The 27901-nt window shown below is 44.9% G+C and overlaps 1 protein-coding gene across 3 annotated transcripts in view; it reads left to right on the top strand.

Annotated features, from left to right (window-relative positions):
* The window catches only part of LPAR1 (lysophosphatidic acid receptor 1), a 258209-nt gene that overhangs the window by 199496 nt on the left and 30812 nt on the right, over positions 1-27901 (top strand). For all 3 annotated transcript variants that reach the window (XM_075316192.1, XM_075316188.1, XM_075316189.1), the window contains one exon: positions 8593-9340. In XM_075316192.1, coding sequence (XP_075172307.1) covers positions 8593-9340 — 748 coding nt within the window. The remainder of the gene's footprint in view (positions 1-8592; positions 9341-27901) is intronic.

Raw genomic sequence — 27901 nt, 5'->3', positions numbered from 1 at the left:
TGCTGAATGCCCTGCTTCATTGTTTCGTCGTCGCTCTCCCGCTGTGACGCACAGATCGCTGTGTGTGACAGCGAGAGAGCGACGAAATGAAGCGAGCAGGGAGCAGGAGCCGGCATCTGGCAGCTGCGGAAAGCTGTAACCAAGGTAAACATCGGGTAACCAAGGGAAGACCTTTCCCTGGTTACCCGATATTTACCTTCGTTACCAGCCTCCGCCGCTTTTGCTGCTAGTGCCGGCTCCTGCTCTGTGCACATGTAGCTGCAGTACACATCGGGTTAATTAACCCGATGTGTACTGTAGCTAGGAGAGCAAGGAGCCAGCGCTAAGCAGTGTGCTCGGCTCCCTGCTCTCTGCACTGTGACATGTAGCTGCAGTACACATCGGGTTAATTAACCCGATGTGTACTGTAGCTAGGAGAGCAAGGAGCCAGTGCTCAGTGTGCGCGGCTCCCTGCTCTCTGCACATGTTGCAGCACAGCGACGCGTGTCGTTATGATCGCTGCTTCGGGTGCTGTGTTTGACAGCTAAGCAGCGATCATAACAGCGACTTACAAGGTCGCTGCTACGTCACAGAAAATGGTGACGTAACAGCGACGACGTTGTCGCTGTCGTTTAGTGTGACCCCAGCTTTAGTCCTATTAATGACCTATTAACAGCAAAATCCAATGACCACTTACTCCCTATTTTTGTCCCTGTTACTGTCTTTATTGTCTGTACATGTCCCTGCGGAATATGTTGGCGCTATATAAATAAAATCTATTATTATTATTATTATTATTATTATTATTATTATTATTATTATTATTATTATGTAGTAGTAGTAGTAGTAGTATTTAACCCCTTAGTGACGGAGCTAATTTTCACCTTAATGACCAGACCAAATTTTGTAATTCTGACCAGTGTCACTTCATGAGGTTATAACTCTGGAACGCTTCAACGGATCCTGGTGATTTTAAGATTGTTTTTTCGTCACATATTGGACTTTTTGTTAGTACCAAATTTAGGACAATATTTTTTGCGTTTATTTATGAAAAAAATTGAATTTTGGCAAAAATTTTGAAAATTTAGCAATTTTCAACTTTTGAATTTTTATACCGTTAAACCAGAGATTTCTGTGACACAAAATAGTTAATAAATAACATTTCCCACATGTCTACTTTACATCAGCACAATTTTGGAAACAAAATTTTTTTTTGTTAGGAAGTTAGAGGGGTTCAAAGTTTATCAGCGATTTCTCATTTTTACATCAAAATTTACAAAACCATTTTTTTAGGGACCACATCACATTTGAAGTGACTTCGATAGGCCTAGATGACAGAAAATACCCAAAGTGACACCATTCTAAAAACTGCACCCCCCAAAGTACTCAAAACCACATTCAAGAAGTTTATTAACCCTTCAGGTGCTTCACATGAACAAAAGCAATGTGGAATGAAAAAAAGCAAAAATTAAATTTTACCTAAAAATGTTGCTCTAACCCACATTTATTCACTTTTAGAAGAAATAACACAAAATGGACCCCAAAACTTGTTCCCCACTTTCTTATGAGCGCGCCGATACCCCAGATGTGGTCAGAAACCTCTGTTTGGACAAATGGGAGGGCTCGGAACAGAAGGAGCAATATTTGAATTTTGGAAAGCAAATTTGGCTGAAATAGATTGCGGGCACCATGTTGCATTTACAGGTCCGCTAAGGTACCTAAACAGAAGAAACCTCTCACAAGTGACGCCATTTTGGAAACTAGACCCCTCAAGGCTTCTATCTAGGGGTATTGTGAGCATTTTAGATCCACAGGTACTTCACAGATTTTGTTAACGTTACGTTGTCATATTGAAATATTTTAATAATTTTCTCAAAAATGTTGCTTTAGCATCAATTTTCTCACTTTTTCAAGAGGTAATTCCAAAAATTTGACCTCAAGGTTTGTTAACCACTTTTTTATGAGCGCGGTGATACCTCACATGTGGTCTGAAACCTTTGTTTGGACAAATGGGAGGGCTTGGAACGAAAGGAGCAATATTTAAATTTTGGAAAGGAAATTTGGCTGAAAAAGATTGCGGGCACCATGTCGCATTTGGAGGTCCCCTAAGGTACCTGAACAGCAGAAACCCCGCACAAGTGACCCCATTTTGGAAACTAGGCCCCTCAAGGAATTTATCTAGATGTTTGGTGAGTACCCTGAACCCCAAGGTGCTTAACAGAATTTTATGACGTTGAGCCATGAAAATAAAAAAATAAAATTTTACCACAAAATTGTTATTTCAACTAGGTAGCTTTTTTTTCCACAAGGGTAACAGGAAAAAAATCACCATGAAATTTATTGTGCAATTTCTCCTGAGTTTGGCGATACCTTATGTGGTGGAAATCAACCGTTTGGGCGAATAACAGGGCTCGGAAGGGAAGGAGCACCATTTGACTGCAAAATTGGCTGGAATCAATAGCGGACGCTATGTTGCATTAGGAGAGCCCCTGAAGTGTCTATACAGTGAAACTCCCCAACATGTGGCCCCATTTTGGAAAATAGACACCTGAAGGAATTTATCTAGATGTTAGTGAGTACCCTGAACCCTCAGGTGCTTCACAGACGTTTATAATATTGAGCTGTGAAAATAAAAAAATACATTTTTACCACAAAATTGTTACTTCGACCAGGTAGCTTTTTTTTTTTACAAGTGTAAAAGGAAAAAATTCAGCATAAAATTTATTGTGCAATTTCTCCTGAGTTTGCTGATACCTTATGTGTGATGAAAATCAACTGTTTGGGTGCACAGCAGGGCTCGGAAGGGAAGGAGCGCCATTTAACTGCACAATTGGCTGGAATCATTAGCGGACGCTATGTTGCATTTGGAAAGCCCCTAAGGTGCCTAAACAGTGGAGGTTTCCCACAAGTGACCCCATTCTGGAAACAAGACACCTCAAGGCTTTTATCTAGGTTTATATTGAGCAGTTTGAATCCAAGAGTACTTCACAGAATTTGATAAGCTTAGGTTGCCATATTGAAAATTTTCATTTTTTTCACAAAAATGTTGCTTTAGCATCATATTTCTTACTTTTTCAAGAGGCAACAACAAACCGTGGACCCCACAGGTTGGTATCCAATGTCTTATGAGCACAGGGATACCCCACATGTGGCCAAAAACCTCTGTTTGGATAAATGGGAGGGCTTGGAATGGAAGGAGCACCATTTGAATTCTGGAAAAGTTGAAATACATTGCGGGCACCATGTCACATTAGCAGGGCCCCTTGGGTACCTATACAGCAGAAACCCCCCACAAGTGACCCCATTTTGGAAACTGGATTTTATTCAGGAGTATAGTAAGCATTTTGAATCCACAGGTACTTCACAAAAATGTTGCTGTAGCAACAAATTTCTCACTTTTAGGCTATGTGGCCGTGATCCAGCGACACGGCGTCTAGTACACAGTGTCAGCCTTCCTGCAGAGATGTGAGTGTTGTCCACAGGAGAACACAGCTGCCCATGCCCACGATTTGGGTTCAGGCTGCTGTGGAGCTCTATGCTACCTGCAGAGAACACTCTTGTCTCCACAGCATAAATTGACATGCTGAGGTTCGGGAAGCTGCACCACAGGTCGGTTTATGCTGCGGAGAAACGAAGCACATTGGGCATAGGATTTCTAAAAATCCTTCCACTGTGCTTCTACTGCACAATGCAGCGCTATGGATGCAGGGAAAACACTCTGCGCCCAAAACGCTGCAAACCCTGATTGTGGGCATACAGCCTAAAATGCTACAATGGATGAATGGATAGATGTCAAACATATATAACGTCCCACCCCCCTGCATATTGTAAGCTGGCGCCCTTTAGTGCCTTTCATGTGGCACTAAAGGGTGCCTAGCCTTGTATTTAGCCCCCCAAAAAATTAATAATTAAAATAAACGACGTGCGGTCCCCCCTATTTTTGATAGCCAGCTAGGGTAAAGCAGACAGCTGTAGCCTGCAAACCACAGCTGACAGCTTCACCTTGGCTGGTGATCAATTTGGAGGGCTCCCCAGTCGTTTTTTTTTTTAAAAAAAAAACAAAAAAACAAACGTGGGGTCCCCCCCAAATTAGATCACCAGCCAAGGTGAAGCGGACAGCTGGGGTCTGGTATTCTCAGGGTGGGAAGAGCCATGGTTATTGGACTCTTCCCAGCCTAAAAATAGGCCGCAGCCGCCCCAGAAGTGGCGCATCCATTAGATGCGCCAATCCTGGTGCTTCGCTCCAGCTCATCCCGCACCCTGGTGCGGTGGCAAACGGGGTAATATACGGGGTTCATACCAGCTGTAATGTCACCTGGCATCAAGCCCTGGGGTTAGTGATGTCACTGCATCTAAACAGATACCCGACATCACTAACCCAGTCAGTAATAGAAAAAAAAAAAGACAAAAAAAAAAAATTATTTGAAAAAAAAAACTCCCCGAAACATTCCTCTTTCACCAATTTATTGAAAATAAATACATTTCGGTCGCTGTAATCCATTTTGGAGGTCCCTCGGCGACTCTGGACCTTCTAGAATATGGGGGGCACGTTCAGGGAATGTATCCCCCATTTTCTGGAAGAGCAAGCTCTCCATGAGCAGTGTGGGTGCAGTAATCTGAGAATACTGCACTCACACTGCCCCGGTCCAACCTAGGGCAGAGTGACCTGCAGTAACCTCATTCCAGAATATGAGGGGCACGCTCACAGAACGTACCCCCTATTTTCTAGAACAGCAGGCTCTCCATGTGTGGAGTGTGGCTGCAGATTACTGCACTCACTCTCCCCCGGTCCACAGCGTAGCAGCGAGGTCAGCGTCCCTGCTTGCAAGGATCCAGCTGACAGCCGCTGTCTGCGCATGCGCCGCCAGCTTTCTAGGAGGCGGAGTGATCGCGGGGACGGAGCAGCAGCCAGGTAACGGGGCTGACTGGGGGCTGACCGGGGACCTGGGGACGACTTATCTGCCGCATGTGACGTGTCACATGCGGCAGAAAGAGCAGAATGAATGCGACTGTGCGCTGCGCGCCGCAATCTTGCATGCTCCGGAGGGGGGGAAGGAGGAGCGCTCTAGAGAACCGGAGGGGCTCCAGTGGACCGGAGGAGGGGTCAGGGGGAGGACATTTCCCTCCGATCTGAAATGTTTGATCATTTCAGATTGGAGGGAAATGAATGCAGAGCCGGCGGCGGCGGCAGTTTTCTGTGCGCTTCGGCGCCATTTTGACTACTCCGGAGGGGGGGTACGGGTGGGTGAGGACTCTCCGGTACCGGGGGCTTTGGGGGCACTAGGGGTTTATATTTCTTTCTCATCTGACATGTTTGATCACGTCAGATGAAAAAGAAATCAGTGTTACCGGCCATTTATTTTTTTTTTCATGTGTTCGTCGGTATACGGTGTATACCGCCGATCACATTATCGGGGTCCAAAAAAACCACCCTGATTCATAATCTGGGGGGTCTCAGCTATCCCCGGTAGCTGAAACCCCCGAGATTTTCGGTCGCTGGGGGGCGCTACAGGGTTTTTTCGGGCCGCCGCTTTAAAGCGGCGGAACAGAATAAGTACCCTGTTTTGCCGCCGCTTTAAGTCGTACGGCCGTCGTTATGAGGTTAAGGTTCCAGGGATTTGACCCTAATCACAGCAAACAGTGATCTTTTTTTTTAGTCTGCATATGGAATTAACCTTCTGTGTTGTATTTATATCTCTCTACCTGGATATTGTTACATGTCATGGAATACTTAGCATACCTTGATCTAACTTGAGATAGCTAACATTCCATGCACAGTTCAGTGTGGCAAGATATACTCAACCTGAATGTTTCTTGCAGGAAAAAAAAAAATAAAAATAAAAATTCCTTGCTGTGACTCTTACTGATCATCCAAAACCAAAAACCCGTGACTGATGTCTACATTCCATTGTGCAGACTGAATAAGATACTTCCAGGAGCACTTGTCATTCAACATGCTATTCCTTTACTCAATATCTGTCATTGGGAGACTTTTGGGCTGGACCCACACACGTTAGATCACCGGTAGATCCCACAGAGACATTTTCAGATAGGGCAATGTATATATTTTACCAGTGTAACTTAGAAATACAGGTATTGGAACATGATATGATCTTGGCCAGCTTTCTGCTCTGCAGGCTTTAGCATGTTCCTGTATGGGAGGTATTCTCAGGGTGCACAGACTATTTCTGATTTTTCTAGTCATCTCCTAAAATGACATCCATATCTATTCTCACTTTATTTTTGCGTACATGTTAACAATAATTGTGCTTAAAAAAGGTCAACTCCCTTCTCTTGGGTTTATGTTGAGCGCCTGTGGAAAAGTTAATGACTGCTTCCCATAGTATTCTAGTCTCTTGCGGTTTTTACCTTCCTTGCCTGTATATTTTTAGTCTCCACATCTCTAGTTGTGTGTATTTTCGGCCTGCTAGCCTTTTATTAAAGAGACCATTTTAGAGTCCCCCACGGATCCTCTTTGATCACAAAGGACGCTTTAGTGCTAAATTAGAGCATTCAGTTGTTCACTTTGCACAGCAAACATGAAGAACGCAAACTGGAACGAAATGAACGAGTCAACATTTTTAGAATTTTTATGTCGCAGCTTGGGTTAGTAAAGAACAAGGATTCTTTCTTTCTTGGTCAAAGACTTTTTTATTCACTTTCTCTCTTTATGTAGGATCCTGTTAACAGCATATACCTCCGTTAGCTCTAAATCAATTATGTCTGGCCGGATAAGCATTTTGACTGTGTTTCCATGCGTTAGGACCTATTTGTCCTGGTCATCAAATCTTACATTTGAACTCACACGTGGGAATTCCTGTATATCGTCTGTTTGTGTACTCTGTGGGGACAATAGTTGACTCATAAACATTGGTTTCTTCTGGTTATAAACTGTTTATTTTCTTTCTTCTACAGGCTTATATACTGCTTTGGGCACAAAGTACCAGGTGTTTTATTTTTATTTGTAACATAGGATGGAGGGGGTGCTGAGAAATACAATTTGCAAAGTGTCGCTGTACTCTAAACAACAGGCTTTCATCAGCTTTGGTGGTGTGACCACTAGTGTTGAGCGAGTAATTGACTATTTGTACTCGCTATGCTGTTAGTGAGTACTGTCTAATACTCGCATATTTGTTACGAGTAGCGGGCGCAATGTAAGTCAATGGGAAATACTCGCTAAGTAGCGAGCAACTCGAAAGCTGTACTTTTCGTGCGAGTAGCAAATAGTACCACTCGGGTTACTCGCTACTTAGCGAGTATTTCCCATTGACTTACATTGTGCCCGCTACTCGTAACGAATATGCGAGTACTGGACAGTACTCGCTAACAACATAGTGAGTACGGCTTTCGGGTTACTTGCTACTTAGCAAGTATTTCCCATTGACTTACATTGCACCCGCTACTCATAACAAATATGCGAGTAGCGGACAGTACTCGCTAACAGCATAGCGAGTACGAATAGTTAACTACTCGCTCAACACTAGTGACCCTGTATTAAAGCACCCAAACAGTGGGGTTTTTTTTATTATTATTTATTTCATCCCATGTTCTCTGCCTGTAGTAAAATACTTACCAGCCACCATCTTCTGCTGTTCTGAATGCCGTTTCGGTCATCTCCTGCTATTTTCTGACCAGCTGGATCGCTCCAGTTTTTTCTGAGCAGACCGAAAGTCACTTTTCAATGTAAATCTATGAGAACCAGAATGAGGCCCTCAAACACTTACAGTGATAGATTTTGACCGTTGGCTCTAAGTTCCTACCGTTCAGGTGCTGTGATCACAAGATGAGAAAACGAAGTAGGAGCGGCACCGCGAAAAACAGTACACAGCTTTTACTTTGGGCAGCGAACAAATGTTAGTGATACCCCTCCGGGTGTGAAAAAAAAAAAATGGTGCATTTGTGCTTTAAGTATTGGAGACACAGAAAACCTGTCCGGTCCACCAGTGATTTTAAACTGTCACCATATTGATTTAGAGTCATATTTCTGCATTAAAAAAATGTTCTTGATGTTCTATACAAATATACGTATGTGTCAAAAAATTTGTTATATAGCGCTGTTCATTGCATATTAAAGAGAACAAGCCTGGCATGACATGTACTGACCAAGAATACTCCAGTGAATTTCATGCACAATGAAGCCAGGGCCAGTTGACTCCTTCATTACAAATGGCAAGGCAGGGAAGATGTTGTGCGCTTGCATAAGGTTTTCTGGACTGGGAAGCTGCTCTGGGGGTGAGAGGGGTGTAATTTTAGCAGATGAGGCTAGACTAGTCTGTATGAGTAGACGTCCTGCTGTACTAGTCCTTATCAATTTCCAATCAACGAGTGCCCCTATATAACTAGTATTTTAACACATATATACATGGATATAAGCGTTATGGTAGCAGTTTAAAGGGAATTGGGGGACCTGACTGGTTCCCTTTTTAAATTTCATACATAATTTCAGCAAAATTAAAGTTGTCCTCTATTTGATAGGCAAAGAACATGGCTCAAATGAGTATCATGATGTACATTATAGGGTTCTATTTTCTGAGATGCAGTACTGTTTAGTATATTTATTATATGTATGTTTTGCTGATTTGTATATTTATACATTTCTTTCTCTTCTAACAGACTTCTTCAGTGAATGAGCACCAATGCTACTACAATGAAACAATAGCTTTCTTCTACAACCGAAGTGGAAAACCTCTTGCCACCGAATGGCACACTGTCAACAAGCTAGTGATGGGACTTGGCATCACTGTATGTATATTCATCATGTTAGCCAACTTACTAGTTATGGTGGCTATTTATGTGAATCGGCGTTTCCACTTTCCTATTTATTACTTAATGGCCAATTTGGCCGCTGCAGACTTTTTTGCAGGACTAGCTTACTTTTATCTAATGTTTAATACGGGTCCTAACACTAGAAGATTGACTGTAAGCACATGGCTACTCCGACAGGGTCTGATTGACACTAGTTTGACCGCTTCTGTAGCCAATTTGCTTGCCATTGCCATAGAAAGGCACATCACAGTATTCCGAATGCAGCTGCATACACGAATGAGCAACAGAAGAGTGGTCGTAGTGATAGTGGTCATCTGGACTATGGCAATCGTGATGGGGGCAATACCAAGCGTTGGATGGAATTGTATCTGCGACCTTGAGCACTGTTCCAATATGGCTCCACTCTACAGTGATTCCTACTTGGTCTTCTGGGCTATTTTCAACTTGGTCACTTTCGTGGTTATGGTTGTTCTCTACGCGCATATATTTGTGTATGTCAGGCAGAGGACTATGAGGATGTCAAGGCACAGCTCTGGTCCCAGGAGAAACCGTGATACTATGATGAGTCTTCTGAAAACCGTTGTCATTGTTTTAGGTAAGTGTATTCATGTTTCTATGCAGTAACCTATTGAAGATGTTTGGTTGAAGGTGCTCATTGTATAAATTGTGGTTCTAAAGGTCTGAATTCCACAGAATTGGAAATTCACAGAAGGAGACCATGGAAGGATATTATAAGGTAGATGTATGTATTGTAGAACTAGAGATTCCTGCTCAGGAGCAAATATTTCATCAGCAAGGCTGATCATATATAAAGCTTTTTTTTTTATGATAAGATGCAAATAGATTTCCAACCTCGGCAAAAACAGTGTATTTTCACTTCTGTAAGTAATAGCAAATCTGTGGTATTTTGTAGCAAATCTCACCGTGCACCTCAGCAAGACAGAACCTACTCTACTGATAGTAGACACTTCCTTTTTTGATGAGATTTACATATGAGTAATGTGGTTTACTATGCTTTAGTAGTGATTTTTCTTTTCCTATTGCTCTTTGGCTGTATTCTAGGGCAGATTTTTAGGGAGGGTAATTGATGCATTTGCTAAAGCTATTCAGAAATGTGGTTAATCAAAATGTTTTATTAACATATAAAAGGAGCCGGGGTCTGACAGCTGGTACCCCCATCATTCCTGAATACCAGTTATGACTTGAGCAGAAATTGAGCAGGCGGAGGTTTGCTCCATTCATTCTTAATGAGAGGGTCAATGGCCAGCCGAGAACTCTACTTACTCCAGTGGTCGCATTAAAAGTGAATGGATCAGGTGTGTGAATGCTCAGGCTCCGCTTCATTCAGAAGGGGCTCTTCAGAACTCCGTTCTCAGGTTCGGGGGGGGGGGTCTCTGTTGTAGTATCACCAGCAATCGGGGAGGAGTTACCAATCCTATAGAGAATAACCTCCAATTTTGATACAATCCCTTTAATATAGTATAGGCAGCCAAACTTTCTTCCGTCACACTTGGGTCAAATTCAAACGTCAGAAGACAAATTCAACACGTACGGCATCCATATGTTCTCCGTTCACTTCCCAAAGCCGTTCACAGAAATGTTTGAGTTTGATCCATGAATCAGACTTGTGATTTGAGCATGAAGCTCTCATGTAGATTAGAACACTCTTGGGATGAACTTGCTAATATCTATGGTTTGGCCAATAGTCCAGGAAGCCTTACCTGCATTGTTGGGGGAGTTAAGGAAATCTCATGTCTGATTTGAGACTGCGGATCCTTTTGTTGTACCTGAGCTAACCCACCACTACAGATGTCTGTTTACTGCACGTTCATAGAAAACACAGGAGCACTTAGTGTGTCGCCCTGGGCAAGCCAGGGGTCACAGGTCACAACACCACCACACCCCACATCCCAGGTAGGCACACCTAAGCTGAACCAGAAATCCTTGTTGCCTTCCTCCAGAGGCTGATGATTCACACCAGGGGGTGGGCCAGGCGGTTGGCTCCGCCCACCAAGGAGATCACAGTTCTGGAGGCGGGAGAAACCAGGCAGATTAGCCCGGGGAGGGCAAGAGTGAAGTCTAGCTGAGGGCTAGAGTAAACAACATGGAAGTGAAAGTGGAGGAAAGAAGAGTAGTAAAGGAGGAAAGCAAGAAGTGGTGACAGAGCAGAGAGTGTGCCAAGCCTGAGAGCCCAGCTTTGTGTAGGGCCAGAACAGCAAGGTCAGCGACGGCGGTGACTGTCCAGAGGGGGACCGTTTGGAAGTTCCTGGAAGGACCCCGTTGGCTGTGTGCCCGGTGGTCTGGAGCAGTGTTCCGAAGGACAGTCAGCACCAGGGCAGGGGCCTCTCGGACCCCGGCAAGGCTAGGAGTCGCCAAATTTGCCGAATCCGTCAGTGAAGGGGACGTAGATTCCCCCAACAACCAAGTCCCGATTGAAGGCAACAGTCCAACCTGTACAACAGAGGCACCGCCACCGCCAGGGCACCAGTCTCTGAGGGCCAGCGCCTGCGGGCAAAGTGTAGTGCTCCTCCGGCCCAGCTTGAAGCCGGGGAGCGGGTTACCGGTGGGGACCCATCGCAACCAACCGTACATACAGGTGCAAGGAAGAGGGACATCACCGTCACCTGCCGGGAAAGCAAAGCAGCCGTCTGTGGGACCGTCCTACCAGCCGTTGGTTTACCGTACAAACTGTGTCCGTGTCTCAGGCTGAGTGAGTACCACAGTGCCGCAAGGCACAGCGCTGTCCCCGCGCCCCTGCGCCCACCAAGCCCTGCACCTCCCAAGCCATCACCGGGCCCCGGGATCACCAACCCCTACCCACGGAGGGGCGACACAACACCTGGCTGCTCCCCATCACCATCCCCGGGATCCCCGCCTTGAGCAGCGGTGGTGCTACACATCACCACAACCGTGGGTGGCGTCACGGACATTATCCCAACATCCCAAACCCCCCTTTCACTCACGGGCGAGGAGTGCCGCTCGAGGAAAACCCCCGGGATCCGGCTTACGGCTCGAGCCACCACTGAGCAGCCGGACCCGAGCAGAAGGGGTGAGCGCGGTGTGCTGACACCCTCCTCCCCGCCCGCGACAACTTGGCGTCACGAACAGGATCTTACCGCTCTGCCGTCTGGTAGAGGTGCGCCTTGTTACCGCCGGAGGTATCCGGCAGAAAAACTTCAGAAGCCGCCATCTTTGGCGCGAAAAGTTCCCGCTCGAGCGTCTTCTCGAGCAGTAGAGGCGCGAAGGCCAGAACCCCGCCCGGAGAGAGGAGGGGCCAAAAAGAGCTAAGGGGGACGCGATGGCGGCTGGCCGCATGTAGCTGCGGCTATAGAAGCAGGGACGCCAGGACCCTGCGGCCATTGACTGGTTCCTGGAAGAGGCCGCTGCTAAAGATGCTGAGTCCGACCAACAACACCGTGGTCCCCGCGCCCGGCATGGCGGCGTGGGTGGAAGTCCGGACCGCCCAGCTAAGCAGCCGTCTGCAGGTCCGCATGCAGCTCCTCCTGGAGGAGTGGGAGGCCGACATGGTGGAAGTGGTGGCTGCTATGTGGAGAGGCGAGGTGGAGGAAGATTTGGAGGAACGGGTAAGAGACCCACGTCCCTGTATTCCCGAGGGATCGGCCGCTGCGGCTGAGGGGCCCGGCCTACACCCGTTCACCCTGCTGCCTCTCCCGCTACCCGCGTTAGCTGCTGCTGCCCCGCCACTAGGCCCGCTACCACCACCACCGGTAGCGGTACCCTGCCAATCCGCCCCGGTGGACCGACCTGCAGCAGAAGCTCATGACCACCCTGAACCGCTTCTATGGAAGAAGCCAAAGGCTGAGCCCGTCAGCAAAGATGCACCGGAGGCACGGCGGGGATGCAGCTGCCAGGAGGCAGAGGAGGCCATGTCACAGCGGGGTCCCTCATTACTGAAGGTGCCGGTCGTAGCCAACACGGAGGGACTCTGGCTGGGTCCGTCCCCCGCACACGCTGAACCGGAGCAAACAGAAAGTACTCCCGGCTGGGAGCCGCGGCAACAGCAGCTGCGCAGGGAGATCGATGCCCGAGAGGGGTGTAGAGCGGATGTGCATGCCCGCATGTATATGGAAGAAGATCGCCTGCAGCGAGCTACCATTGGGGTCCAGAGCGGTGCACCGTGTGAAGGTGGCACTAGAGCCCCACGAGTGAGAATGGACTGTTAAGCCGCAAAAGGCAGCGGAGTGCCGTTGCACAGTCCCCGTTGGGACCACCAGTCAGCATGTTTACAAGTTTGTTTGAAAGTTCTGATGATAAGTGAAAATGATTACCGAGTGTTCACCTGATTCACCGTGTGATTTGCAACCGGCTGGAGCCGGCACCGTTGTCCCCGTGGGGACCATTTAAAAATGCATGGGAACTATCCATGGACAAGCCCGTGAACTTGCAGGGCAACCACAGACGTTAGTGGCTTGTAAATATGTTGGTTACCGTTACCGTTTTCCGCAATGCCGCCTCCGGAGAGGCAGGTTGGAGGGAGGGCCCTGAGCAGAGCAGGCCAGGGCCCAGCCGCCAAAGGAACCGGTGGCTACCCTCTGGAGGGAAGGACAGATCCCGCTCGGGTACCGTGTGCTGGACTGTGGGTCAAGGGGTGCTGCCTGGGTTTTAGGGGCAGCATCAGGGCCAGGTTACTTGGGTGGGAGAGAGCGGAAACCGTGACCGTATACCGTTGCAACGTATAAGAAATGTGCCTCCCGTCTTGGGAAGAATTTATTAAAAATGTTATTTATGTTATGTTTAACCCTGTTACCCCCTTTTTAAAGAAAAATAAAACCGGTGTAGGACGGCAGCCCGCGGACGGTCTGCATTTTGCTAAGGGGGAATGTGTCGCCCTGGGCAAGCCAGGGGTCACAGGTCACAACACCACCACACCCCACATCCCAGGTGGGCACACCTAAGCTGAACCAGAAATCCTTGTTGCCTTCCTCCAGAGGCTGATGATTCACACCAGGGGGTGGGCCAGGCGGTTGGCTCCGCCCACCAAGGAGATCACAGTTCTGGAGGCGGGAGAAACCAGGCAGATTAGCCCGGGGAGGGCAAGAGTGAAGTCTAGCTGAGGGCTAGAGTAAACAACAGAGAAGTGAAAGTGGAGGAAAGAAGAGTAGTAAAGGAGGAAAGCAAGAAGTGGTGACAGAGCAGAGAGTGTGCCAAGCCTGAGAGCCCAGCTTTGTGTAGGGCCAGAACAGCAAGGTCAGCGACGGCGGTGACTGTCCAGAGGGGGACCGTTTGGAAGTTCCTGGAAGGACCCCGTTGGCTGTGTGCCCGGTGGTCTGGAGCAGTGTTCCGAAGGACAGTCAGCACCAGGGCAGGGGCCTCTCGGACCCCGGCAAGGCTAGGAGTCGCCAAATTTGCCGAATCCGTCAGTGAAGGGGACGTAGATTCCCCCAACAACCAAGTCCCGATTGAAGGCAACAGTCCAACCTGTACAACAGAGGCACCGCCACCGCCAGGGCACCAGTCTCTGAGGGCCAGCGCCTGCGAGCAAAGTGTAGTGCTCCTCCGGCCCAGCTTGAAGCCGGGGAGCGGGTTACCGGTGGGGACCCATCGCAACCAACCGTACATACAGGTGCAAGGAAGAGGGACATCACCGTCACCTGCCGGGAAAGCAAAGCAGCCGTCTGTGGGACCGTCCTACCAGCCGTTGGTTTACCGTACAAACTGTGTCCGTGTCTCAGGCTGAGTGAGTACCACAGTGCCGCAAGGCACAGCGCTGTCCCCGCGCCCCTGCGCCCACCAAGCCCTGCACCTCCCAAGCCATCACCGGGCCCCGGGATCACCAACCCCTACCCACGGAGGGGCGACACAACACCTGGCTGCTCCCCATCACCATCCCCGGGATCCCCGCCTTGAGCAGCGGTGGTGCTACACATCACCACAACCGTGGGTGGCGTCACGGACATTATCCCAACATCCCAAACCCCCCTTTCACTCACGGGCGAGGAGTGCCGCTCGAGGAAAACCCCCGGGATCCGGCTTACGGCTCGAGCCACCACTGAGCAGCCGGACCCGAGCAGAAGGGGTGAGCGCGGTGTGCTGACACCCTCCTCCCCGCCCGCGACATTAGCACAGCCAACTGTGTATGATAGAGACAGCCAAAATTGCTGTTTCATGAACCATCATTAGGCTGACGGCCATTCAAAGTGTGTTTGTTTGATTTTTAATAATATCCTGTCGCAGTGTTTATGACTTGGGAATAAAAATGGAAAATCACCAATAACCAGAAACTTTAGTTAATCTTGCCCTCTGCATACACCAAAATATTTTTTTTTTAATAAAGTTTACAGGTGGCTGAAGGACTTTTCTGATACTTGCACTTTCATGACCTATTATTGCAATAGATCATCATTATCGATTTGTGGAGGTCTGATTCCTCCACTGCTCAGTTGATACCTAGAGCTATGGCAGCGGGTCGTTCAGTGACCAGCCCTGGAACTCTATAATTCCTTAATTGTGATATGACCAACAGAATCTAAAAACCTCAATGCAGAGAGTATTATACTGGAGATTTCAGGACACTGAAGGACCGACTACCTATTCATTAGCTGAGAAGTGGTGGTGGACCGCCACTCTTCTCATATTGATGACCTATATAATATGGATATTGTCATCATTATTTCAGTCTCTTAAAATACCTTTATACTATCAAATGATTGTACAATATCTGCATTTCCCTTGGCAGAAAGAATGTATACTGCGCTGTTACCACAATACGTGACAAGTATGACCTATTGCTATATTTTCTGTACATCTGCAGGAAGTCACATTTCTTTACTTTTCTCTTTACTAGTAGTTATAATAATTCTCCTCAGCACATATTAGATTACATTCTAAAAGTTTCAAAAAATCAATGTATCGTCTATATACCGTAATTTATGTGTAAATCAGGCGTGTCCGTGGATTCATTGTTATGTCATTGTTATTCATGAACGGTCCTGTGAATATGACTCAAATACTCTTATTGTTATCTATGGTACCCCAAGGACATACTGAAAAAAAAAAAGCGGAGTTCTATCTTTCTAGAAAAGTTCTTTTGGTAAAGGGGTAAGGAAAAGTAATAAAAATAATGGGAATGCTAAGGTGAACTTCATGGATTTGCATTTATTTGGTTTTCGTGGATTTATTCATAGCTGTGTTTTATACATTGAAGGAGAGCAGTCTACCCAGTAAATGTCCGCCTTTGTTTAGCTTCCACCGTAGTGAAATTAGTAACAGGGCGTATTGTTATGTTCATGAATAAGAAGACCCCAGCAAGCCAAGCGGAGATACTGGGATTAGGCACCAGCGTCATCTATTTAGCAGTTCCAAGACTGACGACATAAGCAGTTCAATGAGCTGCTATGATTTGTTGGCATCGGTACATGACATGTACAACTGAACTTTATGTGCAATCCTTGATTTTAGCTTCATGAGTTAGATCTCCCTAGAATCATCTTCAGTGGCATAATGTCATCCATTTATTTATTTCTCTAATATTCCACAGCATGTTATAGATGTGAACAGCACTGTCCCTATTGGGGCTCACAATATAAATTCCCTATCAGTATGTCTTTGGAGTGAGGGAAGAAACTGGAAAACCCAGAGGAAACCCACCCAAACACAGAGAGAACATACAAACTCCTTCTCGATGTTGTCCTTGGAGGGTTATAAACCCAGTACCTTAGTCACTGTTCTATCATCAGTTTATTATATAGTTTAAAAGGGCATCTGTACAACTTGCAGCATTAAATGGCCACCTTTTTGGTGATCAGCTGTTATTTCAAAGGGAAATCCAGTATTTATTTTTATCTTATTACAATGTGCAAAGTAACTAACAGGCGGGTAATTGCTAACTATCTTCTTTTATTGCCCAGCACTGTACTCCACAGGCACAGAGAGGTCACGGACTACACCTGCTGGCGATTCAACAGCTTCCACTTGCATGCCGTCAACAGAGCGGTGGCTTCGTTCCCGCTGTGCCGTTATTGGGGCATGATTGCTGATGTCATGCTGATTGACCACAAATTAGCTAGCTGTCAATCAGCATGATGCCAGCAGTCAATGTTCCATTGACAGGGCAGTCCGGAAGAGGAAGAGCTTCTCTATTGACGTGTAGCAGCTGAATTGCCAGCAGGAGCGGTCAATGACCGTCCTGAGCTGGCACCAGGCAGAACAGGCAGTTAATGGCCTTAGTTAACATCTATCTGCCTGTTAGCTTTTAGGCACATTGAAAAAAAAAAGTAAAACAAAGTCCCGAACCACCACTTTAATAGCCTATTTAGACAGGCTGACCACACTTGGGATGTGCACAGAATGATCGATAATGGATGGTTCTAGTCACATAGCCTGTCATCTTTTTGGCAGCACATCTCCTACTTATATAGGAAAATGTGCTACCTAGAAATATACAGTTAGGTCCAGAAATATTTGGACAGTGACACAATTTTTGCGAGTTGGGCTCTGCATGCCACCACATTGGATTTGAAATGAAACCTCTACAACCGAATTCAAGTGCAGATTGTAACGTTTAATTTGAAAGTTTGAACAAAAATATCTGATAGAAATTGTAGGAATTGTACACATTTCTTTACAAACACTCCACATTTTAGGAGGTCAAAAGTAATTGGACAAATAAACCAAACCCAAACAAAATATTTTTATTTTCAATATTTTGTTGCGAATCCTTTGGAGGCAATCACTGCCTTAAGTCTGGAAGCCATGGACATCACCAAACGCTGGGTTTCCTCCTTCTTAATGCTTTGCCAGGCCTTTACAGCTGCAGCCTTCAGGTCTTGCTTGTTTGTGGGTCTTTCCGTCTTAAGTCTGGATTTGAGCAAGTGAAATGCATGCTCAATTGGGTTAAGATCTGGTGATTGACTTGGCCATTGCAGAATGTTCCACTTTTTTGCACTCATGAACTCCTGGGTAGCTTTGGTTGTATGCTGGGGTCATTGTCCATCTGTACTATGAAGCGCCGTCCGATCAACTTTGCGGCATTTGGCTGAATCTGGGCTGAAAGTATATCCCGGTACACTTCAGAATTCATCCGGCTACTCTTGTCTGCTGTTATGTCATCAATAAACACAAGTGACCCAGTGCCATTGAAAGCCATGCATGCCCATGCCATCACGTTGCCTCCACCATGTTTTACAGAGGATGTGGTGTGCCTTGGATCATGTGCCGTTCCCTTTCTTCTCCAAACTTTTTTCTTCCCATCATTCTGGTGCAGGTTGATCTTGGTCTCATCTGTCCATAGAATACTTTTCCAGAACTGAGCTGGCTTCATGAGGTGTTTTTCAGCAAATTTAACTCTGGCCTGTCTATTTTTGGAATTGATGAATGGTTTGCATCTAGATGTGAACCCTTTGTATTTACTTTCATGGAGTCTTCTCTTTACTGTTGACTTAGACAGATACACCTACTTCACTGAGAGTGTTCTGGACTTCAGTTGATGTTGTGAACGGGTTCTTCTTCACCAAAGAAAGTATGCGGCGATCATCCACCACTGTTGTCATCCGTGGACGCCCAGGCCTTTTTGAGTTCCCAAGCTCACCAGTCAATTCCTTTTTTCTCAGAATGTACCCGACTGTTGATTTTGCTACTCCAAGCATGTCTGCTATCTTTCTGATGGATTTTTTCTTTTTTTTTCAGCCTCACAATGTTCTGCTTCACCTCAATTGAGAGTTCCTTAGACCGCATGTTGTCTGGTCACAGCAACAGCTTCCAAATGCAAAACCACACACCTGTAATCAACCCCAGACCTTTTAACTACTTCATTGATTACAGGTTAACGAGGGAGACGCCTTCAGAGTTAATTGCAGCCCTTAGAGTCCCTTGTCCAATTACTTTTGGTCCCTTGAAAAAGAGGAGGCTATGCATTACAGAGCTATGATTCCTAAACCCTTTCTCCGATTTGGATGTGAAAACTCTCATATTGCAGCTGGGAGTGTGCACTTTCAGCCCATATTATATATATATATAATTGTATTTCTGAGCATGTTTTTCTAAACAGCTAAAATAACAAAACTTGTGTCACTGTCCAAATATTTCTGGACCTAACTGTAATTAAGTAAGCTTAAAATGTTTTCACTTGATTAACAAGTGTTTTGTTCGTTGGTTGGATGATTGTCGGCCTGTTTCTGTTGCATAATTATCGTAATACAAAGGAATGCACTTTCTCAATAATTGCATAAGCAAGGATGGTTGACCTTAGGAAGATCAACATCCAACACCGCGGAGACACCATCACATGTTTCTCAACGCAGTGATTCTAGAGCAATGCCCCCTGGGAAATATTCAAAACAAGAAAGCCTGCGGAGACACTGTGGAGACACGGGGCTCAGTGGGTGCTCTCGTCCACTAAAACCCACCGTCTTTAGAAAGACAGCGTGGCTCAGGGCTCATCCCAACTGAACGCCGACCTCCTTAACCGTGGGCGTAACACTACTCAGACAACACAGAGTGAGGGAACCACAATAATTAGACTTTATAGGATCCCCAAACAATTAACGGCACATAACACATAACCAGCAAAACACAAATGTAACAGGCAACAGAGTCTCACCCTTCCGCTGGCTCACCAGGGATTTAGAATTTCCATGCCTCAGAGCTTCCAGGGCCACTTACTCCAATCCAGCAGCACCCCGCTTTTGGCGGGCACCCACCGAAAAAGGAATAATGCCAGATTTAGGAAGCTGGCTGAGGTCTGCAAAGTCTGTAGCAGGTGACTGAACTGTCCCAACCTGAGTGTCCTCCTTAGGTAGTCCTGGTATGATGTTACAATCCTGGCAGCCGGAGTCGAAATCCCTAGGCTGTGGTTATGGTCTCCAACCGGAACCGGAGTCCCTAGATTGAAGCCATAAGATATCCTGATCCTCTAGTCGGCTCCAAAGAGCTTCGACTGGATCCATCAGCATCCATCAACCTGGTGGCTTAAAGAAGTCCCTTTTTATAGCCACAGCCTTCCACTTAGATACACTGCGTCCTCATCGATTGGTTGGACAAGAGCGCCTCTCCCATTGGATGAATCTCAAGCTGCATGGACAATGTTCATCCAAATGAAGTCTACAGAAAGACTGAAGATTTCTACATGGAGTCTGCAAGTCACAGACTCAACAATGGCTACTAAGGTAATCACATTAGCAATACACAACTACAATACAATGGATACTGGAAAAGTCTGGAGAACAATACGTCTGGCTTTCAGTGGCCAACACAATTACATTGAGTCAACAAGAGTCTTGTAAAAACAATGAGGGACTTCTCCCCCGTCTATAAACAATCTATCATGTTGTCTGGCTGAATTTTAAGAAACTTTAAACCATGAGAGTCCATGTCGTCACAGACACCATCACATGTTTCTCAACGCTGGCAGGAGACTAGCCAGGTCTTTCACTGGGAAGGAACAACCACAGGAAGGGCAGTCTCCAGTCAATGAGGCCACCTATGCCAAACATGGTATCCATCCACAGACAGCTGTTTTAGGGTATTTGCCCCTCATCAGTGTGGAGTAGGAAACTGGCTAGTGGGAGCATTGCCTAGTAGAAGACTACATAAGCAAGGATGGTTGACCTTAGGGAGATCAACATCCAACACCGTGGAGACACCATCACGAGTTTCTCAATGCAGTGATTCTAGAGCAATGCCCCCTGGGAAATATTCAAAACAAATTTTGAATATTTCCCAGGGGGCATTGCTGTAGAATCACTGCGTTGAGAAACACGTGATGGTGTCTCCGCGGTGTTGGATGTTGATCTCCCTAAGGTCAACCATCCTTGCTTATGTAGTCTTCTACTAGGCAATGCTCCTACTAGCCAGTTCCTCCTCCACACTGATGAGGGGCAAATACCCCGAAACAGCTGTCTGTGGATGGATACCATGTTTGGCATAGGTGGTCTCCTTGACTGGACACTGCCCTTCCCGTGGTTGTTCCTTCCCGGTGAAAGACCTGGCTAGTTTCCTGCCAGCGTTGAGAAACATGTGATGGTGTCTCCGCAGGCTTTCTTGTTTTGAATCTTTCTCAATAATTGTGCAGTGTGAATGATCCTTTTACAAATTTGGTTGTAGGCTGATCATACCTAGTACCTTTCTCCACCACACTGTAACTGTATGTTGTGATATAAAGTGATTTAACCATGCCATACAGTTATTTTGTGGGAGAAGTCGGTGCAGGAGCTATGGCTATGTTATCTGTAGGAAGTGCCAGCTATAATATACAACCAACGTGCCATTAGTTCCCATGGTTATCTTGACCTTGGCATCTAAGAGTCGAAGTAAGAAACCTCCCTTTGTTTCCTCCTAAGAAATTCTCGTCTACTGTTGGTTATAATTGCAGTAGGTGCCTGACAAAGGCACAAGACAAACCTCATACAGTTTTAACTTCAGAATATAAAAAAAAAAGTGAGACAATATAGAAGACTGATCATGTAATGTATAGATAAAATAAATATGCTCTTGTGTGACAAAAGAGGGAAAACTGTATAAGGTAGTATAATATTAGCCGAACAGGATTGATATGGCTACTGTCCCTGGAGGACTACCTTGTTCTCATTACGGCTGAAGTCATAGACGTTGAATTTAGGTTATCCATGTGTGTACATGTAGACATGTCCTCAATACAGAAATGTGAGGTTCTATCCATCCTTGAAACTATTAGGACACCCTACACTCCTCCAATTGCACTATAAGGCTATGTGCGCACAGTGCGTTTTTCGCTGCGTTTTTAGGGTGCGTTTTTGGCCTCAAAACTGCAGAACTTTGCTTCCCCAGCAAAGTCTGAGTTTTCATTTTTGCTGTCCGCACACATCTGTTATTTTTACCTGCGTTTTTGAGTTAAAAAAAAAAATGGACATGTCAGTTCTTTCCTGCGTTTTTCTGCGTTTTTCCCCCCATGTAATGCATTTGAAAAATGCAGCAAAACGCAGAGATCAAAACGCAGCCAAAAACGCACCAAATCGCGGCAAAAACGCATGCGTTTTTTGATGCGTTTTTCGACGCAGGTGCGGTTTTGTGCGTTTTTAGCGGCCAAAAACGCAGCGTCAAAAAGACGCAGTGTGTGCACATAGCCTTAACCTTTCAGAGCTTATAAGAAAAGGTAGGGATGATGTTCATCACGCAGACATTTTCCACCAGTTCCATGTGAACGTCTGCACTGTAGAACTGCTGAATGCCACTGATATTATTGGTTAGCAGTTATTAATCGCCTTTATGACCACCAATAGAAATTGTTTTTAAGATGTTTGTTTACATTATTTTTCAATAGCTGTTTCCAGAAAGGCTATATATCAGGTTTTATAATAGAAGATATTCATAGCTTGCCTGCAAGTTCTGACTTTTTTTTTTTCAAATTAGTGGCTTCCTTTTCATCTGGGCCAAGCCAGCCTGTGGTACAGAAACTATGCAGTTCCAGAGCATGTCTGACTCTACCTTGTATAAAGCAAATGATTCATGAATAGCACTCAAATCATTTCTTATCTAAGGAAAACTCCCATTTATTACACAGTGCTTGCCTGAAATTATTCTGTTATTTGTGACTGAATTGACGAGAAGTGGACTATGATCATCCCGTCAGTATTTTCTTTCATATTAGCTGGATGTGAATCATTCAAGAGTCATTGCCAAATAACAAGTTATCCCCAATCACTTAGGGCAGGGGTGGACACTGATAGCTTGGGGCCCTTGTGCAAGAAGTGTGTATAGGTCCTTTTATATATACACTATATAGTTCAAAAGTTTAGGGTCACTTATATTACCTTATTTTTGAAAGAAAGGCATATTTTTTCAATGAAGCTAACATTAAAGTAAACAGAAATACACTCTATACATTAATGTGGTAAATGACTATTCTAGCTTCAAACATCTGTTTTTTTAATGCAATATCTACATATGTATATAGAGGCCCATTTCCAACAACCACCACTCGAGTGTTCTAATCGTACATTGTGTTTGCTAACTGTGTTAGAAGGCTAATGGATGTTTAGAAATCCCTTGAAAACCCTTGTGCAAGTATGTTAGCAAAGCTGAAAACAGATTTGCTGATTAGAGAAGCTATAAAACTGACTTTCCTTTGACCTAGTTGAGAATCTGGAGCATTACATTTTTTTGTTCCATTAAACTCTCAAAATGGCCAGAAAAAGAGAACTTTCATGTGAAATTCGACAATCTATTCTTATTCTTAGAAATGAAGGATATTCCATGCGAGAAATTGCCAAGAAACTGAAGATTTCGTACAACTGTGTGTACTACTCCCCTCAGAGGAGAGCACAAACTGGCTCTAACCAGAGTAGAAAAAGAAGTGGGAGGCCCCGCTGCACAACTGAGTAAGAAGACAAGTACATTAGAGTCTCTAGTTTGAGAAATCGACACTTCACAGGTCCTCAACTGGCAGCTTCATTAAATGGTACCCGCAAAACGCCAGTGTCAACGTCTACAGTGAAGAGGCGACTCCGGGATGCTGGCCTTCAGGCCAGAGTGTCTAAGAAAAAGCCATATCTGAGACTGGCTAATAAAAGGAAAAGATTAATAATGACAAAACAACACAGACATTGGACACAGTAAGATTGAAAAAAAAAAAAGTGTTATGGACAGACAAATTGAAGTTTGAAGTGTTTGGATCACACAGAAGAACATTTGTGAGACTCAGAACAACTGAAAAGATGCTGTAAAAGTGCCTGACGCCGTCTCTCAAGCATGGTGGAGGTAATGTGATGGTCTGGGGTTGCTTTGGTGCTGGTAAAGTGGAAAATTTGTACAAGGTAAAAGGGGTTTTGAATAAGGAAGGCTATCGCTCCATTTCGCTACGCCATGCCATACCCTTTGGATAGCGCTTGATTGGAGCCGATTTCATCCTACAACAGGACAATGACCCAAAGCACGCCTCCAAATTATGCATGAACTATTTAGGGAGAGAACCAGGCAGCTGGTATTCTATCTGTAATGGAGTGGCCTGCCCAGTCACCAGATCTCAACCCTATTGTGCTGTTGTGGGAGCAGCTTGATCGTATGGTACGCAAAAAATGCCCATCAAACCAATCCAACTTGTGGGAGGAGCTTCTGGAAGCATGGGGTGAAATATCTCCAGATTACCTCATCAAATTAACAGCTAGAATGCCAAAGGTCTGCAAAGCTGGAATTGCTGCAAAGAGAACAACTGTGACGAAAGCAAAGTTTGAAGGACAAAATTATTATTTCAACTAAAAATTACTATTTCTAACCTCGTCAATGTCTGGAATATATTTTCAATTCATTATGCAACTCATTTGATAAATAAAAGTATCATTTTTCATGGAAAAGACAAAATTGTCCGGGTGACCCCAAACTTTTGAACTGTAATGTGTGTGTGTGTGTGTGTGTGTGTGTGTGTGTGTGTGTGTCCATATGTATGTGTGTATATATATTAACATAGCTCTTCTTGTTATGTATAGTGTCATCCCTTATTTAGCATCATCTTTTATCTACAGCAACATTCCTTATTATGTAGCATCCTCTGTTATGTACAGCACCATTCTTTATTATGTAGCATCCTCTCTTGTTATGTAAAGCTCCATCCCTTGCATGGTATTTTCTTTTCTTATTCATAGCACCTTTTCTCAATAAAGTAACATCCACTAATATTAGTAGAACCTCCTTTTTATTTTTTAGCATCCTCTCTTTTTACATATAAAATAAAGTGATTACTAATTAAATATGGAAAAGCTTCTTATCTAGTGGAATAGGATAACGGACTGGTCTTCTGGTCAGAAGCTGCTCCTTCAACACTAATTTTAAGTTATATTTAACAAGAGAGGACTCTAATAAAGAGAGGGTGTTGTAAATAACAAAAATGGCAAGTGAATGCTTTATGTAATAACAAGACATGATACTATGTAATAATTGGACAGCATTATACATAAGAGGACGCTATATATTAAGGGATGGTGCCATAAATTATTATAGCGTTTTCTATGTAGTAATGGATGGTGCTACGAGTATACATATAGGAAAAAACTATGTAAGGAAGGACAACACTATACATAAAAAGAAAGTGCACCATATAATAAGGGCTGGCATTATACATAATAAGAAAATACACTATAGACTAGGGCAGGGGTGGGGAACGTTTCTGTCAGGGGCCATTTGAAAATTTCTACCATCAATCGGAGGCCGCAAAACTTGAAAATTACCTTACTATATTTGGTCAAACCATTAACTCACTGTGGCAGCTGGAGCTGCTTCTCTTTGGGGCGGTTGTGATATTAGGCAATATTGATCTTGTTGTTTCTCACAACTGCTTTACCATGTTTGTGTCGCCTAGGACTACTGAGTTCATTTATATCACAGGAGACGCTGAGGGCATGTACATCACAGGTGACGCTGCGGGCATACGTATCACAGGAGATGCTGGGGGTATATAAATCACAGGGGAGGGCTGAGAGAAATATACATCACTGGGGAGGCTGGAGAGCATATGACTGGGAGGTACTGACATCTCTGGGGGTATATAAATCACTAGATGGCACAGACATAGTTGGGGAGGCGCAAACATCGCTGGTAGTATATACAACACTAGGGGGCATACACAGCTCCGGGGAGGCTGCAGGGGCACGCGCAGAGGCCTGGGGAGGCTGCAGGGGCACGCGCAGAGGCCTGGGGAGGCTGCAGGGGCACGCGCAGAGGCCTGGGGAGGCTGCAGGGGCACGCGCAGAGGCCTGGAGAGGCTGCAGGGGTTCAGACAGGCCTTGGGGCACAAACAAACCGGGGGGATGCTGGGGCAGCTGCTCTTCTGTGGGACGAGTGGGCATTGCAGGCTTACCCTGACCAGAAAGTAATCTTCCAGTGTATGCATGGTTGAGCCTAGAATGTATGGGCTCCTTCCAGTTTGGTGGGCATACAATGTGTAGAGGGTTGAAAAGAACAGAAGTCAGCAAGATGTGGCTGCTGCCCGAGCACTGTGGTCCCTGGGAATCTGCCCTGGGGTTGCAGAAAAGGTCAACCCCACCCCTGATCTAAGGGATAGCCCAATACATGATAAGGCTGCTTTCACTCATCAATAGTAAAAACCAGAGAAAAAAGTGGATTGTATTGCAAAACAATTAATGAATATTTGAGTAAAGAGCTAAATAAAATGACACATCATTTTTACATAAAGGGGTAGGGACAATGACAACAGACTGCTGACACTGAGAATGCATGCATGAAAAATTACAAATAGTAAATGAACAATTCCACATTACAAAGCCAAGATAAATACAGACTTTGCAAAGAGGCCAATACAGAGTAATAAATAATGCAGCCAGTAAAGCTTACTTAGCAAATTCAAAAAGGCTAGATATGGAAAAAGTCCACAAAATACATTATAACATACCAAAGACTTTGTATGAAAATACAAGGAAATTAAGCGCCAGCAGTGCAGAAAATGGGTCTGGGGTACCCCATAGGAAGGGTGACGCGCGTTTCGCGTATCAGCACACTTCATCAGACCAGATCACTCATCAATGTTAATTGTCAATGTACTGGCTGATTTCTGCTCAGACAACACAAACATTGAGCATGACCTATTCTGATCAGAATAGGATATGCTCTGAGTCTCACGAATTTCATTTATGGATCCTTGACATTTCTGGATATATGAATAGTTTTGAAACTACCCATCTGTATGCCATTTGATTGAAAAAATTCTGGCAGCACAAGGACATTTAACACAAATGTGTGAATATAGCCTTAGGGAGGTTGTTTTACAAACCACAGTATTACTCACATCAACTCTGCAAGTTACACAGTATAAATATAAAATTAAATATTTACACCCTGTGACCTACTGGAGAAGTCTCCAGTTAGGTCCAGAAATATTTGGACAGTGACACAATTTTCGCGAGTTGGGCTCTGCATGCCACCACATTGGATTTGAAATGAAACCTCTACAACAGAATTCAAGTGCAGATTGTAACGTTTAATTTGAAGGTTTGAACAAAAATATCTGATAGAAATTGTAGGAATTGTACACATTTCTTTACAAACACTCCACATTTTAGGAGGTCAAAAGTAATTGGACAAATAAACCAAACCCAAACAAAATATTTTTATTTTCAATATTTTGTTGCGAATCCTTTGGAGGCAATCACTGCTTTAAGTCTGGAACCCATGGACATCACCAAACGCTGGGTTTCCTCCTTCTTAATGCTTTTCCAGGCCTTTACAGCCGCAGCCTTCAGGTCTTGCTTGTTTGTGGGTCTTTCCGTCTTAAGTCTGGATTTGAGCAAGTGAAATGCATGCTCAATTGGGTTAAGATCTGGTGATTGACTTGGCCATTGCAGAATGTTCCACTTTTTTGTACTCATGAACTCCTGGGTAGCTTTGGCTGTATGCTTGGGGTCATTGTCCATCTGTACTATGAAGCGCCGTCCGATCAACTTTGCGGCATTTGGCTGAATCTGGGCTGAAAGTATATCCCGGTACACTTCAGAATTCATCCGGCTACTCTTGTCTGCTGTTATGTCATCAATAAACACAAGTGACCCAGTGCCATTGAAAGCCATGCATGCCCATGCCATCACGTTGCCTCCACCATGTTTTACAGAGGATGTGGTGTGCCTTGGATCATGTGCCGTTCCCTTTCTTCTCCAAACTTTTTTCTTCCCATCATTCTGGTACAGGTTGATCTTTGTCTCATCTGTCCATAGAATACTTTTCCAGAACTGAGCTGGCTTCATGAGGTGTTTTTCAGCAAATTTAACTCTGGCCTGTCTATTTTTGGAATTGATGAATGGTTTGCATCTAGATGTGAACCCTTTGTATTTACTTTCATGGAGTCTTCTCTTTACTGTTGACTTAGAGACAGATACACCTACTTCACTGAGAGTGTTCTGGACTTCAGTTGATGTTGTGAACGGGTTCTTCTTCACCAAAGAAAGTATGCGGCGATCATCCACCACTGTTGTCATCCGTGGACGCCCAGGCCTTTTTGAGTTCCCAAGTTCACCAGTCAATTCCTTTTTTCTCAGAATGTACCCGACTGTTGATTTTGCTACTCCAAGCATGTCTGCTATCTCTCTGATGGATTTTTTCTTTTTTTTTCAGCCTCAGGATGTTCTGCTTCACCTCAATTGAGAGTTCTTTAGACCGCATGCTGTCTGGTCACAGCAACAACTTCCAAATGCAAAACCACACACCTGTAATCAACCCCAGA

This window comes from Anomaloglossus baeobatrachus, chromosome 1, assembly GCF_048569485.1.
Source record: "Anomaloglossus baeobatrachus isolate aAnoBae1 chromosome 1, aAnoBae1.hap1, whole genome shotgun sequence".
NCBI classification, from domain to species: Eukaryota; Metazoa; Chordata; class Amphibia; order Anura; family Aromobatidae; genus Anomaloglossus; species Anomaloglossus baeobatrachus.
The sequence above is the reverse complement of the archived record's forward strand: the minus strand, read 5'-3'. Positions and strand labels throughout refer to the sequence as shown.